The sequence below is a fragment of the Ixodes scapularis genome, unplaced genomic scaffold (genome assembly GCF_016920785.2).
Source record: "Ixodes scapularis isolate PalLabHiFi unplaced genomic scaffold, ASM1692078v2 PGA_scaffold7__128_contigs__length_106722199, whole genome shotgun sequence".
Classification (NCBI taxonomy): Eukaryota; Metazoa; Arthropoda; class Arachnida; order Ixodida; family Ixodidae; genus Ixodes; species Ixodes scapularis.
In genome coordinates this window covers 73,097,642-73,118,446 of record NW_024609882.1, presented here as the reverse complement: position 1 = coordinate 73,118,446, position 20,805 = coordinate 73,097,642, and the positions used below count along the sequence as shown (strand labels likewise).

At 44.8% G+C, this 20,805-nt stretch overlaps 1 protein-coding gene across 1 annotated transcript; it reads left to right on the top strand.

Annotated features, from left to right (window-relative positions):
- Window positions 1-236: 236 nt before the first annotated feature.
- LOC121048553 (glutamate receptor ionotropic, kainate 5) lies at window positions 237-20,393 on the top strand. The gene is made up of 6 exons (XM_042286273.1): window positions 237-292; window positions 11,938-12,028; window positions 14,942-15,100; window positions 16,480-16,666; window positions 16,906-17,123; window positions 20,025-20,393. Exons 1-6 carry the CDS (start codon window positions 237-239, stop codon window positions 20,391-20,393), a joined length of 1,080 nt encoding a protein of 359 aa, XP_042142207.1.
- The last annotated feature ends 412 nt before the right edge of the window (window positions 20,394-20,805 follow it).

The following is a 20,805-nucleotide window of genomic DNA, read 5'->3' as shown; positions in this document are numbered from 1 at the left end:
TTTTTTTCTTGACCCTCAGGTAGGACGACGGGACTTCGTAATGGCATTCTATCTCAGCCCAGTACGTCGGCCGCACACTCGCCACCCTCTGGCATCTCTCGACCTCTCTCACCCGCCGTCATCACACCCACGGCCGGAGGTTGCAACCCAATACAGCCTCCACAGTTTTGGCCCATTTGACATCCATCCTCGTGCTAAAAGGTTTCGAAAGTCTTCTATGGTCCAGACTCTAGAAGATGAAAAAAATCAAGGACTGGCTAGACTGCTACGTGCAGATTAGCCCTTACAACCGGTAGGTTAACGCCAGTAAATTGGCCAACAATATATTGTACTTCACGGATGATGCCACAACTTGGTATCTAAATCAGGAGACGGAGTGGCACACACGGGAAGCGTTTACAGCCTGTGCTAAGGAAATATACGGCAGGCCTGAAAATCGCCTCCACACAGTAGAATATTGCCACAACCTTCACGTACAATAGCCAGGCGAGACTTACACAGCTAATATCAATACCGGTAGCCGAATGCATACCGGTAGCCGAATAAGACAAAGCAAAACAGCTTTTACCACACCGGATAATTTATATGAATTTAACGTAATGCCTTTCGGGCTCTGTTACGCACCAGCTACCTTTGAACGCATAATTGACTCTTTCCTAAGAGGTCTCAAGTGGAAAACTTGTTTATGTTATTTAGACAACAATACAATTTAAAAAAAAAAAAAACTTTTTCGATCACCTCCACTTACTCTCAGCAGGTCTTTCATGTCTCCGAAACACCGGTCTCAAGATCAACACAAAGAAATAATGATTTGCTGGTGAGGAGATAAATGTTCTCGGTCCCATTTTAAATGCAGTAGGAAACGGCACTGATACTGGCAAAGTTTGATTAGTGGCCGACTACTCTAAACACCGTAAACATTAAACAACTTCACGGTTTTATTGGGATTTGCTCATACTTCCGTCGTTGTGTTTGTAACTTCGCCAAAATAGCAAGCCCCTTCCACTAATTACTACCAAAAAAGCCGCGTTGTTGCAAAGGTCCAATCAATACCTGCATACATTTACCCTCTTGGAGTCAATCCTCACAACTCTGCCAATTTTAGGCCACTTTGACCCTTTTGCTACTACAATTATTAATACTGATGCAAGTGGCTTTGTCCTTGGCGCTGAGCTATTAAAATATAAAAAAAAAATATTGGCCGAACGAACAAGTTACTTCTTATAGCTCTTGCCGTAGTCTGAGATATTTTCAAATTCCGACCACAACTCTATGAAAAATACGTCGAAGTGGTAACAGACCACCACACTTTCTGCTGGCTTACAACCCTTAGGAACTAACCGGACGTCTCAGACGATGGCCGCTAAAACTCCTTGAGTAGGAATTTTATATTGAACACAAAAGTAGTGGAAAACATCAAGGCGCTAATTCCGTCTCTCGGTGTCCACTTCTTTTTAACACTGCTAGAGTTGCACCTGACACAGACACCACATCCTCAATCGCTCCTATTTGTTGCAAGATTTTGTCTCTCAAGCAGCGTGCAGATCCGTGGATAAATCGAATAATCTCCCACTTTAATGTCACCAATCCGCCCCAAAATTTACGTTTTATTATTAAAGCGTCATGGTTTTTCAAACTATTGACGGGATGTTGTCTCGTTAAATGTATGACCAACAAGGTAAGCAGTTGGCTTCTGGTCATCCCTCAACGCCTCCGACTAGAAATAATATAACATCTAGACGATTACCCCACTGCCGTTCATCTTGGATTTCCGAAAAACCTACACAAGAGTTTGACATCGGCTCTTTTGGCTCGGAATGTATACCGTACGAAAGTACGTCAGAAGTTTCCACCCCTGCCAGCATCAAAAGCGTCACACGTCGTCTCCTCCAGGACTTCTCCAACATATAGCTCCAACTAATTTACCATTCGACGCTGTGGGAGTTTACCTCTTTGGATTCCTTCCGACATACACCTCCCAGAACATCTGGATAATTGCGGCTATCATCCATCAAACACATTACCTCAAAACTGCGGCCCTTCACAACGCCACAGCACCCGAAATTGCTAAGTTCCTGCTTATGCGGGTGGTTCTCCACCACGGTGCTCCACGTAATCTCATAAGTGATCGCGGACGGTCCTTCCTGTCTACCCCCGTGGAGGCGTTACTTAGTGCCTGCAACATCACATCGTACCACGACCGCGTATCACACTCAGACAAATGTACTGACCGAGCAGTTCCATCAACCATTAGCCAATATAAATGCAATGTACATACCAGAAAATCACACCAACTTAGTTAGCATAATGCCCTTCATAACATTCGCATAAAACAGCGGACGCCAAGATAGCACGGGGTTTTGTCGTTTCTATCTTCTCTATAGACATGAAGCATCTTCTACCCTAGATTCCACCTTTTCTTAGGAATAGCTTCAATAGACATGACGCATCTTGCACCCTGGATTCCACCGTTCCCTAGGGATAGCTTCAATACTGAGACAAATTTGTGGCGGACGCTATTTCAAACACCCAGAAATTCTGCCGGCTAGCCCACTGTCGCATATCAGAGCAACGGCAGAAATAAAAATACGCTACGACGAAGTTTATCGCAACGTCAACTACTCCACTGGAGACGACGTCCTCGTCGCTTTCCCCCTGCGCAAGACTAATTTACGCCAAAAGTTTCTACCACGCTATAAAGGGCCCTACCGCGTCGTCCAACAGACGGTACCCATCAACCACCGCGTTCAGCTCCTCAACCCACCAACTGACGGCCGAACCCGCAATTCCAAAGTCCTCCACGTCACACGAATGAAACCCTACAGCCGCCACGAGAACGGCAAGGATGTCCTTTTCGCAGATGGGGGCATATGGTACTGGCTGCGGGCTACGCGAGCCGGCCGGCAAAGCACATACTGGACGAGTGCAGGAGGCTCACGCCAGTCAGAGCTAGTGCGGGAGGCTCACGCCAGTCAGAGCTAGTGCGGGAGGCTCACGCCAGTCAGAGCTAGTGCGGGAGGCTCACGCCAGTCAGAGCTAGTGCGGGATACTTCTTCGTCAGATCAGGCGCCCCAACGGTCACTTCGTCAGCATGCCCTCTTTTTGCCTCATGTGTCAACATAAGACCATGATAAACGTCCTGGCAATATATATTTTCATGTTTTTCTTCAAATACCCTTAAGGCCACAGAGGCATTGCAGAGGTTAGAGGGTTAAAGTTATAGATAGAAAAACAAACAAAAACAAATAGAAAAATGCAATAATTATATGTATTAAGTCACTGAAATAGTGTCAATGTTAAGGCAAATTCAAAAGCGACGTCACCAAATAAAGTTCCCAGCGACGCTGGAAGGTGGTTCCAAGAAGGCGTAGTTTGGTATAGGAATGAATTGTGAAAAGCCGTAGTTTTACACGATAGTACGCCTATCTCCTATCTTGTGTTGCTGATCGAGACCCGGTGCTATGTATAAGCGAGGTATTATACTTGGTTTCAGCTTAAGTCCAGACGCAGCTAATGCTACGAGTTAGTGGCACCAATCAAGCAGCGTTAAAAGTGCAAGCCGCTGGCCTCTGCTGTTTACGATTGGTTCACCGATGATAGAACACGACACGCAGAGAAAGAATGAAGAAAGCACCATGGATAGTGCGCTTTTGACGCTGTTTGTTCTGTCCCATCAGCTCATAGCGTCGACTCCGTCTGAACTCAAAGTGAAACGAAGTTTAGTAGTTTTTCATGTAAAGGAGGATTATTATAGAATTTGTGAAATCGTCACAAACGAGAGAGTTCCCTGCGTGTTGGGATGTTAGGCAGGTTCAAACTACATTTAATAAAATTTACGCTGGCAGTGCGATGATAGTAAGTACGAAGCGAAAATATTCATTTTGAATTTCTTTCACTGCATGTAATATTATTTCAATATCGGGGTCCCAAATTGAGGAGGCATATTCCAGTTTGGAGCGATCAGGAGCTTTGTACAGAAGTAGCTTCAGAGTCATGGGGACGGACGTAAAGTTTAGTTTTATGAATCGTAACATTCGATTGCCATTCAGTTGTTATGTATTGAATATGAATGTCCCAAGACAAGGTTAGAAGAAATACCAACGTGCAAGTATTTGTATGATGATACCTGCTGTTAAGAAGTGTAGCTTGGCTAGAAAAATCACAAGTCATTGGGATGTCGAGAAACTCTCATTACCTGTGTTAAGTTCTCTGTTATTTAAGTAACGCTACTCAAGCAGGCAGTTAATATCAAATTGAATAAAATATACATCCGGAATCATTACTCACCTCACTATAGATAACGCAGTTATCGGCAAGTGAACAAATTGAGGATGAAACACAGGGAGGCAAGTCGTTAATATAAGTAAAAAACGAGAGAGGCCACTACAGAATCTTTAGGGACCCCGGACATTACAGAAACTAAAGGTGAGGAAGTTTCCTTTACAAATAAAAATTTTAAACCGGTTAGTTAAAGGAGCATGAATCCAAGAAACTCTGTTGGAATCAAGATTTAGTGAACTTAATTTATGCGGTAGTAGCTTATGTTACAACTTATCGAATGCTTTGGAAAAATCAAGAAATATGCAATCAGCTTGGGAACTACCATCAAGGAAACGTGAAGGTCGTAAGTAGCTGAGATTCACAGGGAAAAAAAATCAAAAAGCCGTGTTGCGCCGGCGAGAAAAATATATTTGATTCCTAAAAGTCGGCGAGCCTTGAAGATAAGATATGCCCTAGAAACTTAGCATGGCATGCTGGTTAGCGATTTGGGAGGGTAATTGAGAGGATAGTGTTGATCACCAGCTTTTATTCAGAGTGAATTTTGAAATTATATTTATTAATTTGAAGTGACTGAGTTGCTAGAACGTGATATATTTACTTTTAAACGCGCGTCCTGTCCTTATACGAACTGCAGCGTACATGGCTAACATGTCATTGCGCGCGGCTACCACTCCGGGGGCACGGAGTTTATTTATTATTTTTATTTATTTCATATACCCTCAGGGCCAAAGGCATTAGAGAGGGGAGTGGGTACAATGTGTAAGTATAAAGTTAAAAAATGCAGTGGTTATTAGTACAGTAAATTGACTCTTATTTCTACAATGTTAGCTATGGCGTTCTTGAACTGCTCGGGATCTTTGATTGTTCGAGCCCCACCAGCCAAATTCTTCTTTTTAACCTTCTTAGCTCTTCTAGAAAGTTGTAGTAGAATCGTGTAGCGTATCTCTTGTTGCCGTTTGAAGTGTTTCATACTTCTTTGTTTGTAAAAAAAAAAAAAAAAAAAAAAGCAATGACTGGAAACACCGGGGCAGTCGGTGTTACGCCTCCCACAAAGATGTGCTCCACCTTTTTCTGAATTGGTAATGTAGGCACAAGTTCGCGTCATGAAACCGTTTATTTCAGTTTAACATTAATTTAGTTGTTTACTGTACATTTTCCTGGCATTGTTTGATTACTTTAGACAAGTACAAGGCACGTTAAGCTGCCGAACATCTCGTAAATAAGGTGACAAAGGGCGGTTTGTTTCGGGTGGACTCAGCAGAATGGACGCCAAAACCTTATTCGCTGACGACGTTCTGCTCGTTATTTTTAGCTTCGACGTCGTTCGGGTTGTAAAGAAGCGTAGACGAAAACTGCGGTACTCGAGGACGAAAGTTCAAATCACAATTTGAATCAGATCTGCGAATCATGAACAAGAAATCGGCGATCGCCAAGAGTTAAAACGATCAATGACACCTTGTATCTACCGTCAACAGAGAGCCGATTTAGCTAACTCACACACCAAGTTTAAAAGTCGTTAGAAGCCTACAAATAGTTCGTATCACAATTACCGTGTCCTGGACGCGTATAGTCTTCGCCTGGTCTACGGTCCGTTGTCGCTTGAATATGAAGACGGAGAGCCACTGAAATCAATCCAAGCAGTGCAAATCACTTGACATGTCGCCGCGTTCGCATTGGAACAAAAACAACAAACAGCAAACGACAGACAACAACAACAGCAAAAAAAAAAAATACACAACAACAATAAGCTTGTGAAACAGATTTTTGGGAACTCACATGAATGTGCTTTCATCACAAGTGGTAGTGGTCCGACGTCGTCTATAGTTTTAGAGCTCAGCTCTATAGGCGCCCGTTTCCGTGTTTCACAGCTTCAGCGTCGGCGTAACCGCGCTAAATTTAGCGGGAAAACTTGCGTCACGTGACCCCAACACGAACTCAGTTCCCCCGCTAAATTTAGCAGACAAATACCGTTTCTCGGGTAGATTCAACGGGAAAAATCCCCGCTGAATTCGGGAAATTAAATTGGTGTAGAGGTCACGTGACGTCAATTTTTCCGCCAAATCTAGCGTAGAAACTGAATTTCTTCATAGGTGACGTGACACCTAGTCTTGGGACGTCATTTTCCAAGCTAAATTTAGTGGTTCAACTAAACTGGTGTCGACGTCACGTGGTGTCAATTTTCCAGCTAAATTTAGCGGGGAGACTGTGGGAGGAGGGGAGAGTAGTTTGGAAGAGGATGCTAGGGTACGCAAGACGAGGAGGGGAGAGGAGGAGGAGGGTAGAGAAAAAAGAGGAAGAGGGGAGAAGGTACTGAGGAGAAGGACGAGGGCATACCCTCCTCTCCCTACCTTCCCCTCCTCCTTCTCAAGAGCTGCGCTCTAATTTGGCCTTACAAAGATTCGTAAACAACTTTAATTTTAGAGCGCAGCTCTCAGGGGCCCGTTTCCAGCCTGAGCGGCGTCGGCGTCGGCGTAACCCCCCCCCCCCCCCGAGGTCCCGTGACCCCCCCCTCCCGAGGTCACGTGACCCCACCCCCCGAGGTCACGTGGCCCCCCCCGCGGTCACGTGACCCCCCCGAGATCACGTGACTACCCGCAGGTGACGTGACCCCCCTCAGTACCCTTCCCTCCTCCTTCTTAAGAGCTGCGCTCCAATTCGGCGTTACAGGGATTTGTAAACGGCTTTCATTTTTTTTGTTTTCCTTTTCACGACGTCTATCCGCGTTCTCGGGTAAAGCGGGCAGGCAGAAAACATGTGATAACAGACCTTGACACTCTTTCCATATCATCCGCTGCAACCTCAGTCAACAGAATTCCGCGGAAGAAAAAGGCTGGTTTCTTACAAAAACAACGCAGGAATGCCAAGACGCTATGGCGTTTCGTGCCACATGCCCAAGACCGGAAGAGCGGCCGAAGCACCACCGCCGGGGCATAAAGTATACGAGAGTTGAGTTGGTGTATGGTGACATACACCAACTCAACTTTTCTGTAAAAAAAATTATTATCCTCTTCAGTTTTTCAGCCTGCCGTGGTGTCGTTAGAAGTTATGACTTAACTTTGAAGCGCCGACGTATGGAAATGTTCTTATAACTTCATATTTCATTCGCGTTTAGTCAGACAACTTAAGTGACACACGGCGTGGCGAGATCCTATAGCATCTCATTATTGCTACAGCCAATGAGAATGCTGCTTAAGTACGCACGAACGCCATACAGTGAATCACGAATTGAGAGGCGTGTCGTGATGACTCACGATCTGCGTTTCTCAAGCCGTCGGTGACAACATGCTACAAAATGTCCGTATGCGTGGTTCCACTTCAAGTCCGACCGAAGTTCCGATTGAGCCAACAAGCAGCTTCAAAAAACGCATAGTCAAGGAGCTCGTTTTCTATGTGGATTTACAAGCAGCGATTATGCAATCACGCACAGAAATATATCGTACGGTCCAGGCGCATGCGTGATTGGTTTAGATGGTAGTAGCAAACGCAAAAAAAAAAATACAAAAACAAAACAAAACAAAAAAACGATGGAAGCAGTGACGATACACTTTTGGCGCTGCCTGATTGGCTCTCTAGGACCGTTGCGTCCACTGCGGTCGAGCTAAAAGTGAAACAAGGTATGGTTGAAGTTATTATAGACCAACTGAACTTTATGACGTCACACCAATCTGTTGGCGCTGCTGTCGGCATTGCGCATGCGCACATGCTTCGCATTGATGGAATCTGCTTTGTGCGCACGCGCAGTGCCCACACCCGGTGTGGGCAGACGCGGGCTTGTCTGAAAACAGTGTGTTGGCTGATAGGTGTACAAGAATAAGCACTTCCTTTAAAGGCTTGCTCGATTAGAGGCACATTGCTGTTGACGTAACCGATCATTGATGGGATCAACGTATGTGCGTCAATTTGTCACGCGTATAGGTTGAGCCCGAGACACTGTATACCGTTTGATTTCTCGATAACGTAGCCCCTCCCTCCGATCTGTACAGATACTTCCGTACCAACGCACAGTCTATCGGAACGGCAAGCCTGCCCTGGGAGGACCTACTGGGAAAATACTGGACGCCATTGCGGATACGATGAATGCGACGTGAGTTGTAGAAACATCATGAAGTCGAAACATGAAAGTCGAAACACCGTGAAGATTCGAGATTTCGGCAAAAGAACAGGGGATAAGCGGCGAGGGCATACCACAGCGAATAACTTTAGATTCTTTGTCCACGATGTTAATTATTTCCTGGATGAGAGGTCCTGTAACTTCCTTAAAGGGGGGGGGGGGGGGTGCAACGATTTTAAGATTAAAAGAATTTGCATCTCGTCATTTTTACTTTCTTTATCGTGTCCCAGAGGATAGAGAAAAGATCTCCTTCATCAAAAAAATGTCGTGATTTCGCTGCATAATCGCAAAGCAAAAGTCGAGCTTTTTCCTCCACCTGCAGGCGCGAGTGGCAGCCGAGGTAACTATGGCGTAAAGATTACGTGACTTCGCTCGGCTCTAAGCTGCAGCATAACGCCCGCTGATGCCGGCAGAGAGAGAGAGAGGAAGCGCCCTCCGAAGGAGTACACGGGAAGCTACACGGCATCCCGAGTAACGTCACTAGGAGGGGGACCAGGTGCGACCCTGAAGGCTGGGAGTGAGTTGAGGGTTGCCAGAAACGCCAATCTTTATCTTTTTTTTTTTTTTACAACTAGGACACTTAAGCGAAATCAGTTTTCTATTCTTTACTTCAGAAGTGTCAGAAAGCAACTTCCGCAAATTTTTGGCCGAAGTCCGGAAATCATTGCACCCCCCCCCCCCCCCCCCCCCCTCTAAGGCTGCTTGACAGATTTTTGGTGGTCTGACCGACTCGATTGGGTCCACTTGTCACCGCTTACGTGGAGAGAAAACACTGGCTCACTAGCGCCATCCATCGGGTCATCTTGGAATACCTCTAATCGGCGTAAAACCGAGCTGAATTTTTTTTTTTTTTTTGTATTTGGGAGAACAGATTTACGTACTATTTTACGAGAAAAGTCGGCGTATAACATTGCGAAATTATTTCCCACCCAAGGCGGAAAGATGGTGAGTACAAAATCGAGCAGTATACCCGGTGTTTCGACAAACGCTTTAAAAAAAAAAAAGAAAAAAAAAGCTATTGTGTTTGAGAACAGAAAACCTTAAACTGTTAGAAACGGCGAACATTAATGATTCCAAAAAGAAATACATACGCAATAAATAAATAATTGCATAAAATATATGTATAAACATTTCAATGAAAGAAATGAGACGTGATTCCAGTTCGACAACGAGCCCTGATAGAAAACCGAAACCAAGATACTCGTCCAAATTTCGCGTTTTTTCCGAACGCCGTGAGACGCCGTACATGTACCCTATACCTTTGTAAAATGAGTTGATTTATTGTTTTTCGATGATGCCGGACAGTTTTTTTTATTGAAACCCTATGTTTATCTTTACTAATTAAAACGTTAATAAATTTTAGGTAATTATTTGTAATTAGCACGTCTATTGCAACCCTTGATGTCCGCCATACTTGGCAGTTTATGAGTACCTTGCTTTCTCAACCACCCTACTGTTAAGTATTTTTTAAGGTCTTCGTTGAAACACTTTGCACGAGATAGATGGCGCCAGGGTGCCAGTATGTTCAGAGCTGTATATTGGGAGAGTTTGGTCAATGGGTGAAGCGAAGGCCGCCGCTGGCGCCGAATACTCCCCCCGTGGTTAGAACGTAAACTAAAGGTGCGACACAGTGTTGACCAATCAGCAGACCACGACGTCACAATATTGGAAACGGTATTTAAAGTATGAAATAGAAAAGGTCAATCTCGGTTTCTTGGTGACCGTTTGCGCTGGGCAGGCCTGCTAGAACAGCGTCTCAGCTGAGACCGGCAGAAAGAAAGCAGAGCAAAGGATGGGGCGCGCGAGCGTCTTGAGACGCGACTTGAGTCCCGCTCGGCTCGTGCGCTGACTTTGGCAGTGCTTTCCTTCCCCTAGTCTCAGCGGAGACGCTGTTTCTAGAAAGTTGGCCCTGGTTTGGAGCACACGTTCGTTCATTCCACCGTTGAATATGGACGTGACGAAAACCTCCCATGCGCCAAGTGTTCAGGCGCCAAGAGCCACCTTCTTACTCGAGCGACGCTAAAGCGGCTTTAGTTAGGCGAGTCGCATATTTAGAGCGTATGACCACCGCCAGGGGCTGTTTGGCGGCCTCTGGTTGGCCCCGAGATGCTCGCCTATTCAAACCAATGTATGGCCAAATTCTCCCAATACACGGCTCTGAGTATGTTTTCTTGTCAAGCTGTCCCAAGCGGGCCAATGCAGTGGGGCGAACTCAAACGCAAAGCGCGCGAAGCAGCCATTACTTTTTAGTACTTGTCCAATGGTTCAAGAAACTTTAGATTAGTCTGGTCCAGCCTTGTACAGTACTGATTGCAAGTTATCAAATTACATGTAATCCAATTTTTCTTGGGATAATTTTGAAATAACTTTATTGTCTTTATTATGTAGTGATCACAAGATTAATATGATGATTTTTGAAAGTAATAAAATTACGAGTAAAGGTTACTATCTTCCCCTCCTCTTCCAGAAGGATTTGCTGGTCAGAGAATTTGAAGTAGTTGTAAAATTAAGGGTTGCGTTTTCAAGTAACAGTCAATTATCCTTCGTACCAAGGAATCCTCAACGAATAAAGTCTCTGACATAAGGACGGTCTACTAAAATGGGGCGGGTGCAGACGAGGAGTAGTTTGTAATCCGGTTATTTTAATGTAATATTGAACAATATTAGATTAGAGTAAAATAACCGTTTTCAAATCGGCAGAAGGATTTGATGGTCAGAGAATTTGAAGTAGTTAAAAATTAAGGGTTGCGTTTTCAAGTAACAGTCAATTATTTTTCTTGTGAAGTAATCAAGCACTCTAAATAACTGCTTTTTAAGCAAAACTAAGAGTAACTGCAATCGATTATTTGTTTCTAGTAAAGTGTTCAACATTGGTCTGGGCTGCTCAAGTACGTAACTTGCGAGATAAAAGGTTTGGTAATGTTTAGGTCAAGATAGGATAGTTCACGTTAATATTAGTTGGGTTTTTCAAATTGAGTTCAATCCAGTTCGGTAGGTTGGATTAGCCTAGGTTAACATACTAAGTTAGATGATTATGGCGGATTGTGGGGAAATGATAGCTTCGCTATGCTCACGTCAGAGTATCAGGTATCTTTTATCTTTATTTTTTAGATAATATCCGGATGAGAGGCAGAGGCAAAAAGCTAAAAAACCTGGCGAGGCTTTAGACCCCCCCCCCCCCTTTTATAAAGTTCTTGACATGTCAAGGAACCACAAGCCAGCAGCTAAACACTAAATGTGAAAATAAAAACACAATTTGATCTGGATTTAATTGTGCAAAGGTATTTTAAGCGATTAAAAACTTAACTTTTCATTTTTTTAATAAAAAGAACATTACTCGCAACTCGCAATTCTCTAATGCTTTTCCTGGAATCGATCAAACAAGCCGGACACAAATCCGTGTAATTGGTAGTACTTGTGTCGACGAATCTCGACTAAAATTGCTCGTGCGCGGTTTCTCAAGCATTTAGAAATTCTATCACTGAAATATTTTTGCGTGACTAATTTGTAATTACAACTTCCCTCACGGGACCTGTCGTTTTCAGGTTTGAGGTGCGTCGCGTGTCGCACTCCAACTATGGCACTGAGTTGCCCAATGGAACATGGACAGGCATGGTCGGAGCTCTACAAAAAGGGGTACGTTTTGCTCGCCGTTTGGACAACCTGTTTGATAACAAATTTTTAATAAAATAAAACAACTAAATGTTGCGTTTAGCAGCGCTCCCTCTGATAGGGGCTTTACCGAAATATGTGATACGACAGTCGCAAAGAAGTATCGAAACTTGGTTGGGCACATAATGTGATCATGAATGGCCGATGAGACCTTAAAAAAAAAGAGAAAAAAAAAGCGCTGGGAGTGGCAAGTCTTGAGGAACTTTTTATCGCTTCGCAACCCATTGGATGTGTGCGACACCTGAAGGGGGCGCACCGCCCCTCCTTGAAAGCTGGTGTGCAGCGCCGCCGACGACAGCGTCCACATTACGTCGCATGGTGCAGTGCTACCCGCCCCGACCTTTCCTTGCGCTCCCGCAAAGTATTGGTCGCGTGTGTGCCCTGCAGCGGCCAAGTGTTACTCCATCTCGCTCCGGAGTAAAGGTTTTTTTCACCTTGACATCCAAAAACGTAGTAACGTCAAGCGTTGCTCTCTGAGAGTGTTTCGTATCATTTGAACAGCTGAAGTTGCTCGGAGCACGGGTTCAATAGTGTCCCCCGAAGTTGTAAATGAAAACGATGGGCACACACCGCCACATGTTTCCCCTTTAAAAGGCAGCCTCTACTTGCGTTGCCTTAGAACCATTCACCGCACATCGGAAATGTCTTTAGACCAGGGCTCTCCAAACTTTCTGGCTAAGGGGTCGGATCAGCGATCTGCCAGTCTCGAGTGCACCTCAAAAAAGAAAAAAAAAAGCGCGATTATAAACAAAGAAAAACGAAGTAATTAAGTCTAGATAAGTTTTTGAACACAAATGAATCGAAGAATAAGTGTTAAGAGAGCATCAAGATGGATGAATAATTATATTTTAAATTTAAATTTAATATTTAGATAAATATGACATTGCATAACACTTGTGACCAAGAAAACTCACACGCATAACTCAAAGCGCATGCGAACGTTAGCACATTCGCGCACCTAAAGAAGACTAATGAGAATGATAAAACTAATGCTGACAATATGCGATAGTCGTAACGTCGGGCACTAATTAAGCGCAGTGGTCACGAAAACGCAACAGCATTTTTTCATGGCTATACAGACACGAAGCAGAGGACTAAGAATGGCAAGCTAGTAATGACAAGGTTCAATTAATAATATGGCGTGAGGACCCGTGTTACGATGCAGTTTCTCTCGTTCTTTGTTGTATCTTAGTTTGCGCATTTCGAGCGCTTCGCGGAGCCGTTTTTTGACGCGCGCTGTTGCGCGACTAGCAGTGGGACTGCTGGAAGAAGGGCCGCAGGCCACAGGTCGGGCTTCGGATCCAAAAACCGCGTCCAGGCGCCGGCTGGTCCGCAGGTTTCCACGGGCCGAATCTGACCCCCGGTTTGGGGTTCGGATACCCCTGTTAAAGAACATTCCATGAAACACTCTTGGATGCATAATAGGACCGTAGATAGTCGCTGACAGCTTACAAAGACCCTGGGAGTGGCAAATCCGGAACAACTTTTTATCGCTTCACAACCCATTGGGTGCGTGCGACACCTGAGAGGAGGGGGAGAGGGGCGCACCGCTCCTCCTTGACAGCTGGTGTGCAGCGCCGTTGACAACAGCGTCTACGTTACGTCGCACAGTGCAGCGCTGCCCGCTCCGACCTCTTCTAACGCTCCCGCGACGTCTTGGCTACGTTTGCGTCCTTCAACGGCCGCAAGTTTCTCCACCTCGCTCCGGAGCTAAGGTTTTTGTTCACCTTGACATTTAAAAACGAAGCAATGTCAAGCGTTCATCTCGAAAAGCATTAGATTCTACTGTGTCCTTTTCAAAATTGGCATTTGTGGAAGTTCGTGGACGCCCGTTTCAGTGGATCGTCATTTCTGTAAGACAAAAGAAGGTCAGCAATGGCGGCTTTAATCTGGCGCGTGTGTAAAGCATCTATATAGAGTAACCTACCGACAAGGTAACTGAATTTTTAAACTTTCGCCAATTATATTTCGCCACAGGTGACGGAGTGAATAACAAAAAGAACAAAGAAAACAATATTATTCAAAACCGCCATCTTTAGACTGCAGACAGGTGCGCTCCGGAACCTTCAACTGAGTTTAGCATACATATTTCAACCAATTAGGAAAAGTTGGCCGCGCCACCGAGCTCGCCCTTGTCATTGGCTAAACTGTCAGGCGGGTTTCTGTAAGTCAGGTATTTATCTTGTTTTCTTCGGTTGATCACATCGATTTGCTTCTAGCGTGGCGTGGGGGAAAGTAGACGAGCAGACGTGTTTCGTGCCTTTCTTTCTAATACAAAAAATGACAACTTAAAAATAAACTAAAGCGACTTAATATTAAAAAAAAGCAATCTTTTTTTTTTGATTTCCAGGATCTTAAGCATAACATTTTTATTTCAGAGTAATGCGCCAAATAGTCACCACGGCGCTTTCAAAAATTACGATGAAGCCCCTCTTTCTCGGAGTGTTCGGTTGGAGTAGAAATCGTGGCGTATTATGCAGAGATTTCGGCCTTTTCCGAGCCTTCCGCAAACCCCACCTGAGCGGTCAAGAACGCCGCACGGATTCACTGACAAGTGGCACGCGCAATGGTGTTGAAACCTCTCAATATGACGTCACACTCATCGTTTTCTTAATTTTTTTGCGCATCTAGGCGGAGAGCAATTTGCCTGCTTCTTGCGCAGGACTTGCGGCGAGTTCAAAACGACGCCGAGCTCTGATTGGTTTTGATTAAACGGATAGGGGGTAGTTCTCAATGCTAGATGCGTTGATGTCTACTATCTATTTTTTTTTTCAATCAGCCAATAAGAGTTTGGGATTTGGACATCATCGCAGCCCCTGTGCAAGGAGCAGACAAACTTGCGCTTCGCACAGCCTTTTGTTCTTGTATTTCTTTCAGGAAGCAGATGCGTGCTTCTCGCTCAGCATCGGCTCGTACGCCCGAAGCAAGGTTGTTCGTCTGGGTCCCGTTGTGTCCTACCAAGACAACGCTATTCTATCGGGAAGTGAGACCGCTCGCTTCGACGCTTTCGAATATCTGCAGGCGTTCGACCGCAAGGTTCGTTATGCTTAGTGCTTTACCCTCACTAATAGGTTGAACGCTTATCTTGCAACTTTCAACAAGGCTGAATTCAGACTGGTTGTATATTCATTATAAGGCATATCTGTATTCCAGGGGCGGATTCAAATGGAGGGAGAGGGATCGCAATCATTCCCCCCCCCCCCCCCCCAACTAAGCGCCACAGAGCTTTTTTTTATATAAAATATACTGCATACACCAACCCTTTTTTTAGAAAGATATGGGCAGTTTTTCTTGGAACGCCAAATATAAGATTAACATAATAGACCTGGGCAACGCTTCGATCGTGGCGTCACATCCGTCCGTGACGCCACTTCTCTCTAGAGGCTTGCTTTTCCCCTCCCCACTGCATGATCAATAAATCCTCCCTTGCCGCATTCTTGCTTGCCATTTTGGCTATTTTTCCAACACTCATTGTGTGTATAAGCGAAAAAGCGAGTTAAAAATATAGTCTGTTCAAACATACCGGAATCGACCCAGCTATAATATTAATAGTTTGTCGTATTCATTGCCACATCTTATGCGCTTGTACTTTCATGATCATTGTTTTATTAAATTACAAGCTACTATAGTTCTTTCTTCTCTTTCACCTTGATTTCAGCAATAGTCCTAGTTGTTAACGCGTTATAGCCTTGGTCACTGCTGCGCCATTGAACCCAAATCAATCAATCAATCAATCCGTCTAGAGCCCAATTTTTCCCAGCCATATCGACAAAGATGGCGCTAGCTTCTATACAAACAAGCAGCTTAACATTTAACTTGATAACTGAAAAACTAAAATCTAACTAAAACTTTAATTAAAAATATTTTAGACGCTTCAGGCTGATTTCGTTAGTGAAATAAAAAATTTTCAAGAATGCATTCGCCACCACAAATGCGACGTGAAGAAAAGCGACTTAGAATCAAGTGCCCTCGCCGAACACGTAGCGAAATAACATCTCTGCGTGCCCTTCCTGCACAAAGCAACACTGGTCGAAACATCTGCATCTCGAATCATGGTACATCCAGAGAAGGAAAGTAAATATCAACAGGTCGTCGAAAACTCTCCGAAACATGGCCGTCAAAGAGCTCCGCCACATCATGGAGAAACACGGACGCAGCCAGTCGCACACGCAGCGCACTACTGCGCCCTGGTGTCCAAGTTGACCGCCAAAGTGTCCCAAGGTTGTTCGGAGACGTTGAGAATTTTTTTTTTTTATTCTTAGGTCAGGGCTTTATTTTTTAGTCAGCCTATTCCTAACTAGACACATTTTTGACGAAAAGGTTTACTTTGAAATTTGGCCTGATTACCAAGCCCAAACGCAATACTTCCCAATATAGCCAACCGAAATATAATTCCATTAATCTCCTTCACTCAGACCTGGCTGATGCTCTTCATAGCCCTTCTGGTCCTTGCCTTCCTGATTTCTCTCCCGGACTGGTTAAAATCAAGAGAAGGCGGAAACCGGGGTTCAAGTCTTGGGGCGCAGATTCACGAGAACGCCTGGACGCTCTTCGGCTGCCTTCTTTGCGAGTGTGAGAACGGCTATGGCATTAAGTTTTTGTGTACGTGTGTGCGCGTGCTTGTGTGTGCATGTGCGTGCGCGGGTGTGCGTGCGTATGCGTGCTTGCGTGTGCGTGGGCGTGTACGCGAGTTCCTGTTTGCGTGTGCAAGTGCATTTGAGCGAGTGTGTGCTTCAGCGTGTGCGTGTTTGTGCTTTTGCGTGGTTGTGCCTACAGTAGCGGCATGTTTCAAAGCGCGCCGACGTCTTCAATTCCTTTGACGTTATTCCTTACAATTCCAGGTTTCCCCAAGCCGTTCGCCCGCATATCGCAGCGACTCCTCGTCGGCGTCTGGCTGGCAGCGGTCGTCATTTTGTCGAACACGTTCGCGAGTCTCCTCAAGTCGCGACATGCAGTCGGAAACTCCGTGCCCATCGCGGACAGCATCGTCGACGTGGCGGCTAGGTCATACCTCAGGCCTATCATTGCCGCGGGGACTTACTACGAACAGCTCGATAAGGTTCGTTGAGTCCTCACCATCTGAATTGCTCCTCGATAAGATCCTCAACGATGACGATATAAGTGATTTGTTGAAACCGAAGCATTTTGGTACATCTGGAGCCTCTAAAAAAGCTACTACTCTTGCGACTTACTACACATCAGCCGTCGTGGCACTTTAAATCATTGTCACCAATTATTCTAAGTGTTATCTCCAATTACGACAAACGTCCTCTAGAAATTTTAAAAAGTCGTTTACAAAAAAAGCAATATTGCCTGAGGTTGCTGCACTCGCAGTAAGAGGAGGTGTAGTACTTACTCCACTTGCCTCACATATAACACCCCAAAACAACCCCAAGCAGCACAGAGTTTGCCAATCATTGGCCAATGGCTGGCAATGGCCAATTGGTTAGTGGCCAGACAGTCGTAAGCCATTGGCCGATGACTGGACTATCTTTGGCCATGGGGCAATGGCTACCGGCCATCAGCCATAGGCTTAAAATTAGCCGATGAACGGCCACTATTTTTCTATCGGCCAAACGATCATCGGCCGCCATTTGCCAATGCTTCGCCAAAATCCATGCTTCTTGGTCCATTTCGAGGTTCAGACCACTGACGTGGAACCGATGCTACCAACTTTTAGGAGCGGCTTGGTGGCTTTGGCATATAACTTACTAAATAGCTAATGTTTGTATGAACGACTACAGCATAAAAACAGTAGCTTCTGCAGCAGGGCCATCAAAACCTTGAGTGTTTTCCTCTAGTCTTTAATGCGTACATCAAGCCGATCATGAAAGTCGATATTGTCGCTTCTACGACAGTGGATTGAACGTCGAATTATAGTTTTTGGGGTGTCATATATGGGAATAAGGGGTGTAAGTACAGCACCCCCTATTTGTGAGAGTGTGACTCTGCAACTGTAGCTTAGAAAGTCGTATTTTTTAGATTATAGCCATCTCAAACTGGCCATTCCAGGTGAGAAAGGTGCGTAGCGTATCACTAAGTGCCCTTTAGATGCAATCGCCTGACCATCTCTATGCGGACAAACGAATTCAAAGGACGCAGAAGGACTGTCTTCCGCGCAACTAATGCGAGAGTCAAAGGGATCGTTGGATGTGTAAATTAACCGCATAAATCGGTTTCCTAACGTATCAGGAGAAGATTTTTTTTACCGACGCGGCCGAAGACGCTTTACTTTGTGTGTCAGTATTTCAGGGAATGAGCCTAGACGAGTGAAGTGTAAGAAATGAAGAGTGTGACTTCGCTTCCTATGGAGGCTACCGCTAGCAACAAGCGTGTGATTGGTGCAGTAGCCAACAGATGACGGCAGCTGTTGACTTATGAATGGAGTTCCGCGTTTTCGGTGTTTATTTTTGTTTTTCAAGTTGATGGTAGGGGGGGGGGGGTGCTCGTTTTTCGGGGTTAATTTTTCTCATCAGATTCGGTGCTTTTGTGTAATTTGGCTAAGTTATAACCAGTTTACAAAAAAAAAATGAATCTGTAAGAAAACTACCCCCCCCCCCCCCCCCCCCGCAAAAAAAAGCGCATTCGAAATACAAAATAATAAACACCGACAATAGAGAACCCTACTTATGAACGAATGAGCCGCACAAAAAAAAAAAATCTTTTGTTTCATTAAATGTTTGTTCAATGTGTTTTATTAGTAATAATAACCAAATCGTGCACTACAAAAAAAAAATAGCCTGCGCCGCGTTTGACCAAAGAACATCTGCTTTCAGAGATCAGTATCTGCGCCATAGCTCTTACCCGCCTGCATATGTTGGTTGTTCCGTCAATCAGACACCGTTCACTAGCAAAAAACCGTCAGTGAATTCACGCTCTTCATGTGTAACTCATACTCAATCAGGCAAATCACTTTTTTGAACTTTTGATGCACAAATTGCACTGCCTTCGACCACACCTGTACATCTTAGTTCGGTACGTTCAAGGGGCACTCAAATGGACTTTGAGATCGTTTCTTTATAATGATTCCTATATGTACGGACTCTGAGCAACCTAAAACAAATTTTATCGAGGAGGTGAGAACCCGATGATAACCCGCGCTCTTTCACGAAGAGAAAACAGTGGCCGTGCATTACTCTTCCTGTGAGTTTACTAGAATGTCTTGCCATCAAGAACCGGTAATTTTATTGACTCAAGCCCAACAAAAATATGCCATTAAAAAAAAAAAAAAACTCCTACAAGAAACACTTGAGTTCTACTTGAAGAAACCAATTCATGAGCCCCTTTTAATTAGCTAATGGTTCTTTTGAACCAAAAGGACGGTACTTTTTCTGTGAAGAGGTTTCGACGTGTTCGTCCTGCTTTTCCCTTCACAGAACTTGTCACGCCACCCAATATTCCTCTTTGCCCCCTAGTTACTAAAATCTAGCACATCGCATCCCGCAAAAAAAAAAAAACAAATTAGATGTACGTCGTTTGTTATTTCGTTATTTCATGGAACGAATCGCGCCGCTCGTGAGGCACGAGGTACCTCGTATCGCCACGGTAATTGCACCGTAAATTGGAATGATTCCTTTACAAATAGCCAATATGTTTGCCAACGCTGCCTCCAAGTTACCTTCCCTGAGTTCGCACATGCGTAGATCTCTTCTCGGAAAAGGTACATCGCATCCGCTCTGAACTAATTGGCGAAATGGCGGTACTCAAAACAGAATCTATGCATTGAATGCGTATACTCTGAGCAGAGCCTCCACTCTGGCCGTGCTTTATGTGACCTCCTTTACAGCTAGCTACCTACACCCGCTGATATTACTGTAAGAAGGGTGGGGGCGCATACGAGCTGGTGAAAAGTTGATATAACTTAATCAGTGCCAGGTAAGAAAAGAAAAGAAACAAAAAAGGAAGCGACAGTGAACAACGCGTTTCTTTTTTGTGTGTTTCCTTTCCTACCCTGTTTCAGTTTGCCTTGATACTAGAGTGTTTGTCGCCTCCCATCTACGGATGTGAAGTCCTGGCGCCGGGACCTCGTTTGACACAGGACTCAAGCTCACCCCACGTGAAGAAAGTATGGGAAATGGCCCGCAAGAAGAAGGGAATGGTACCCCTGCACACCTTCTTCTCCGATGGAAACCTTCGACAGGTGGCGGAGCGGCAAGCCGTCATGGCCATGGAGCGAGGTTCCATGCTCTTCAACATGGCTGCCTTCTGCGAACGCGAAGGCGTGCGCAATTTCTACGTGGCCCAGCAGCTTATAGAGCAGACGCCCTTCGTGTACATGTTTTCCAAGCACCTGGATCGCCGGATCTACGAAGAAATATTCAAGAAGTAAGTGCAGTGTGCCTCACGGGATGAACTAGGGTTGTCGCGTACCTGCCAACGATCGAGTACGGCAAGGATAGACTTTTGCAAACACTTACTGAAAAAGTTTGACAAACTTCGAACTCACGCTTGACTATTCTGGGCATGCACAAAAAATTAAAAAAAAAACAGTGTATTGTTTCTCTTTAACAAATATTTATGCTCTCTTTCATTCCTAATACACAACGCTGCTTGAGAACGCGTGCAAATTAGCAACGAGATCAAGCCCCATGCTAGCGCTAGCCGCTTTGACAGCGTTGCAAGTCAAGTAGGAAACAGGGTGTAGACAATGAAATGTGAATATTAACACAAAAAGTGTTTTCTCTCTCTATTTACATAAAGTTTTGTTTCGTTTGGCCGTAATGGCCGCCTTTAACGGTCCG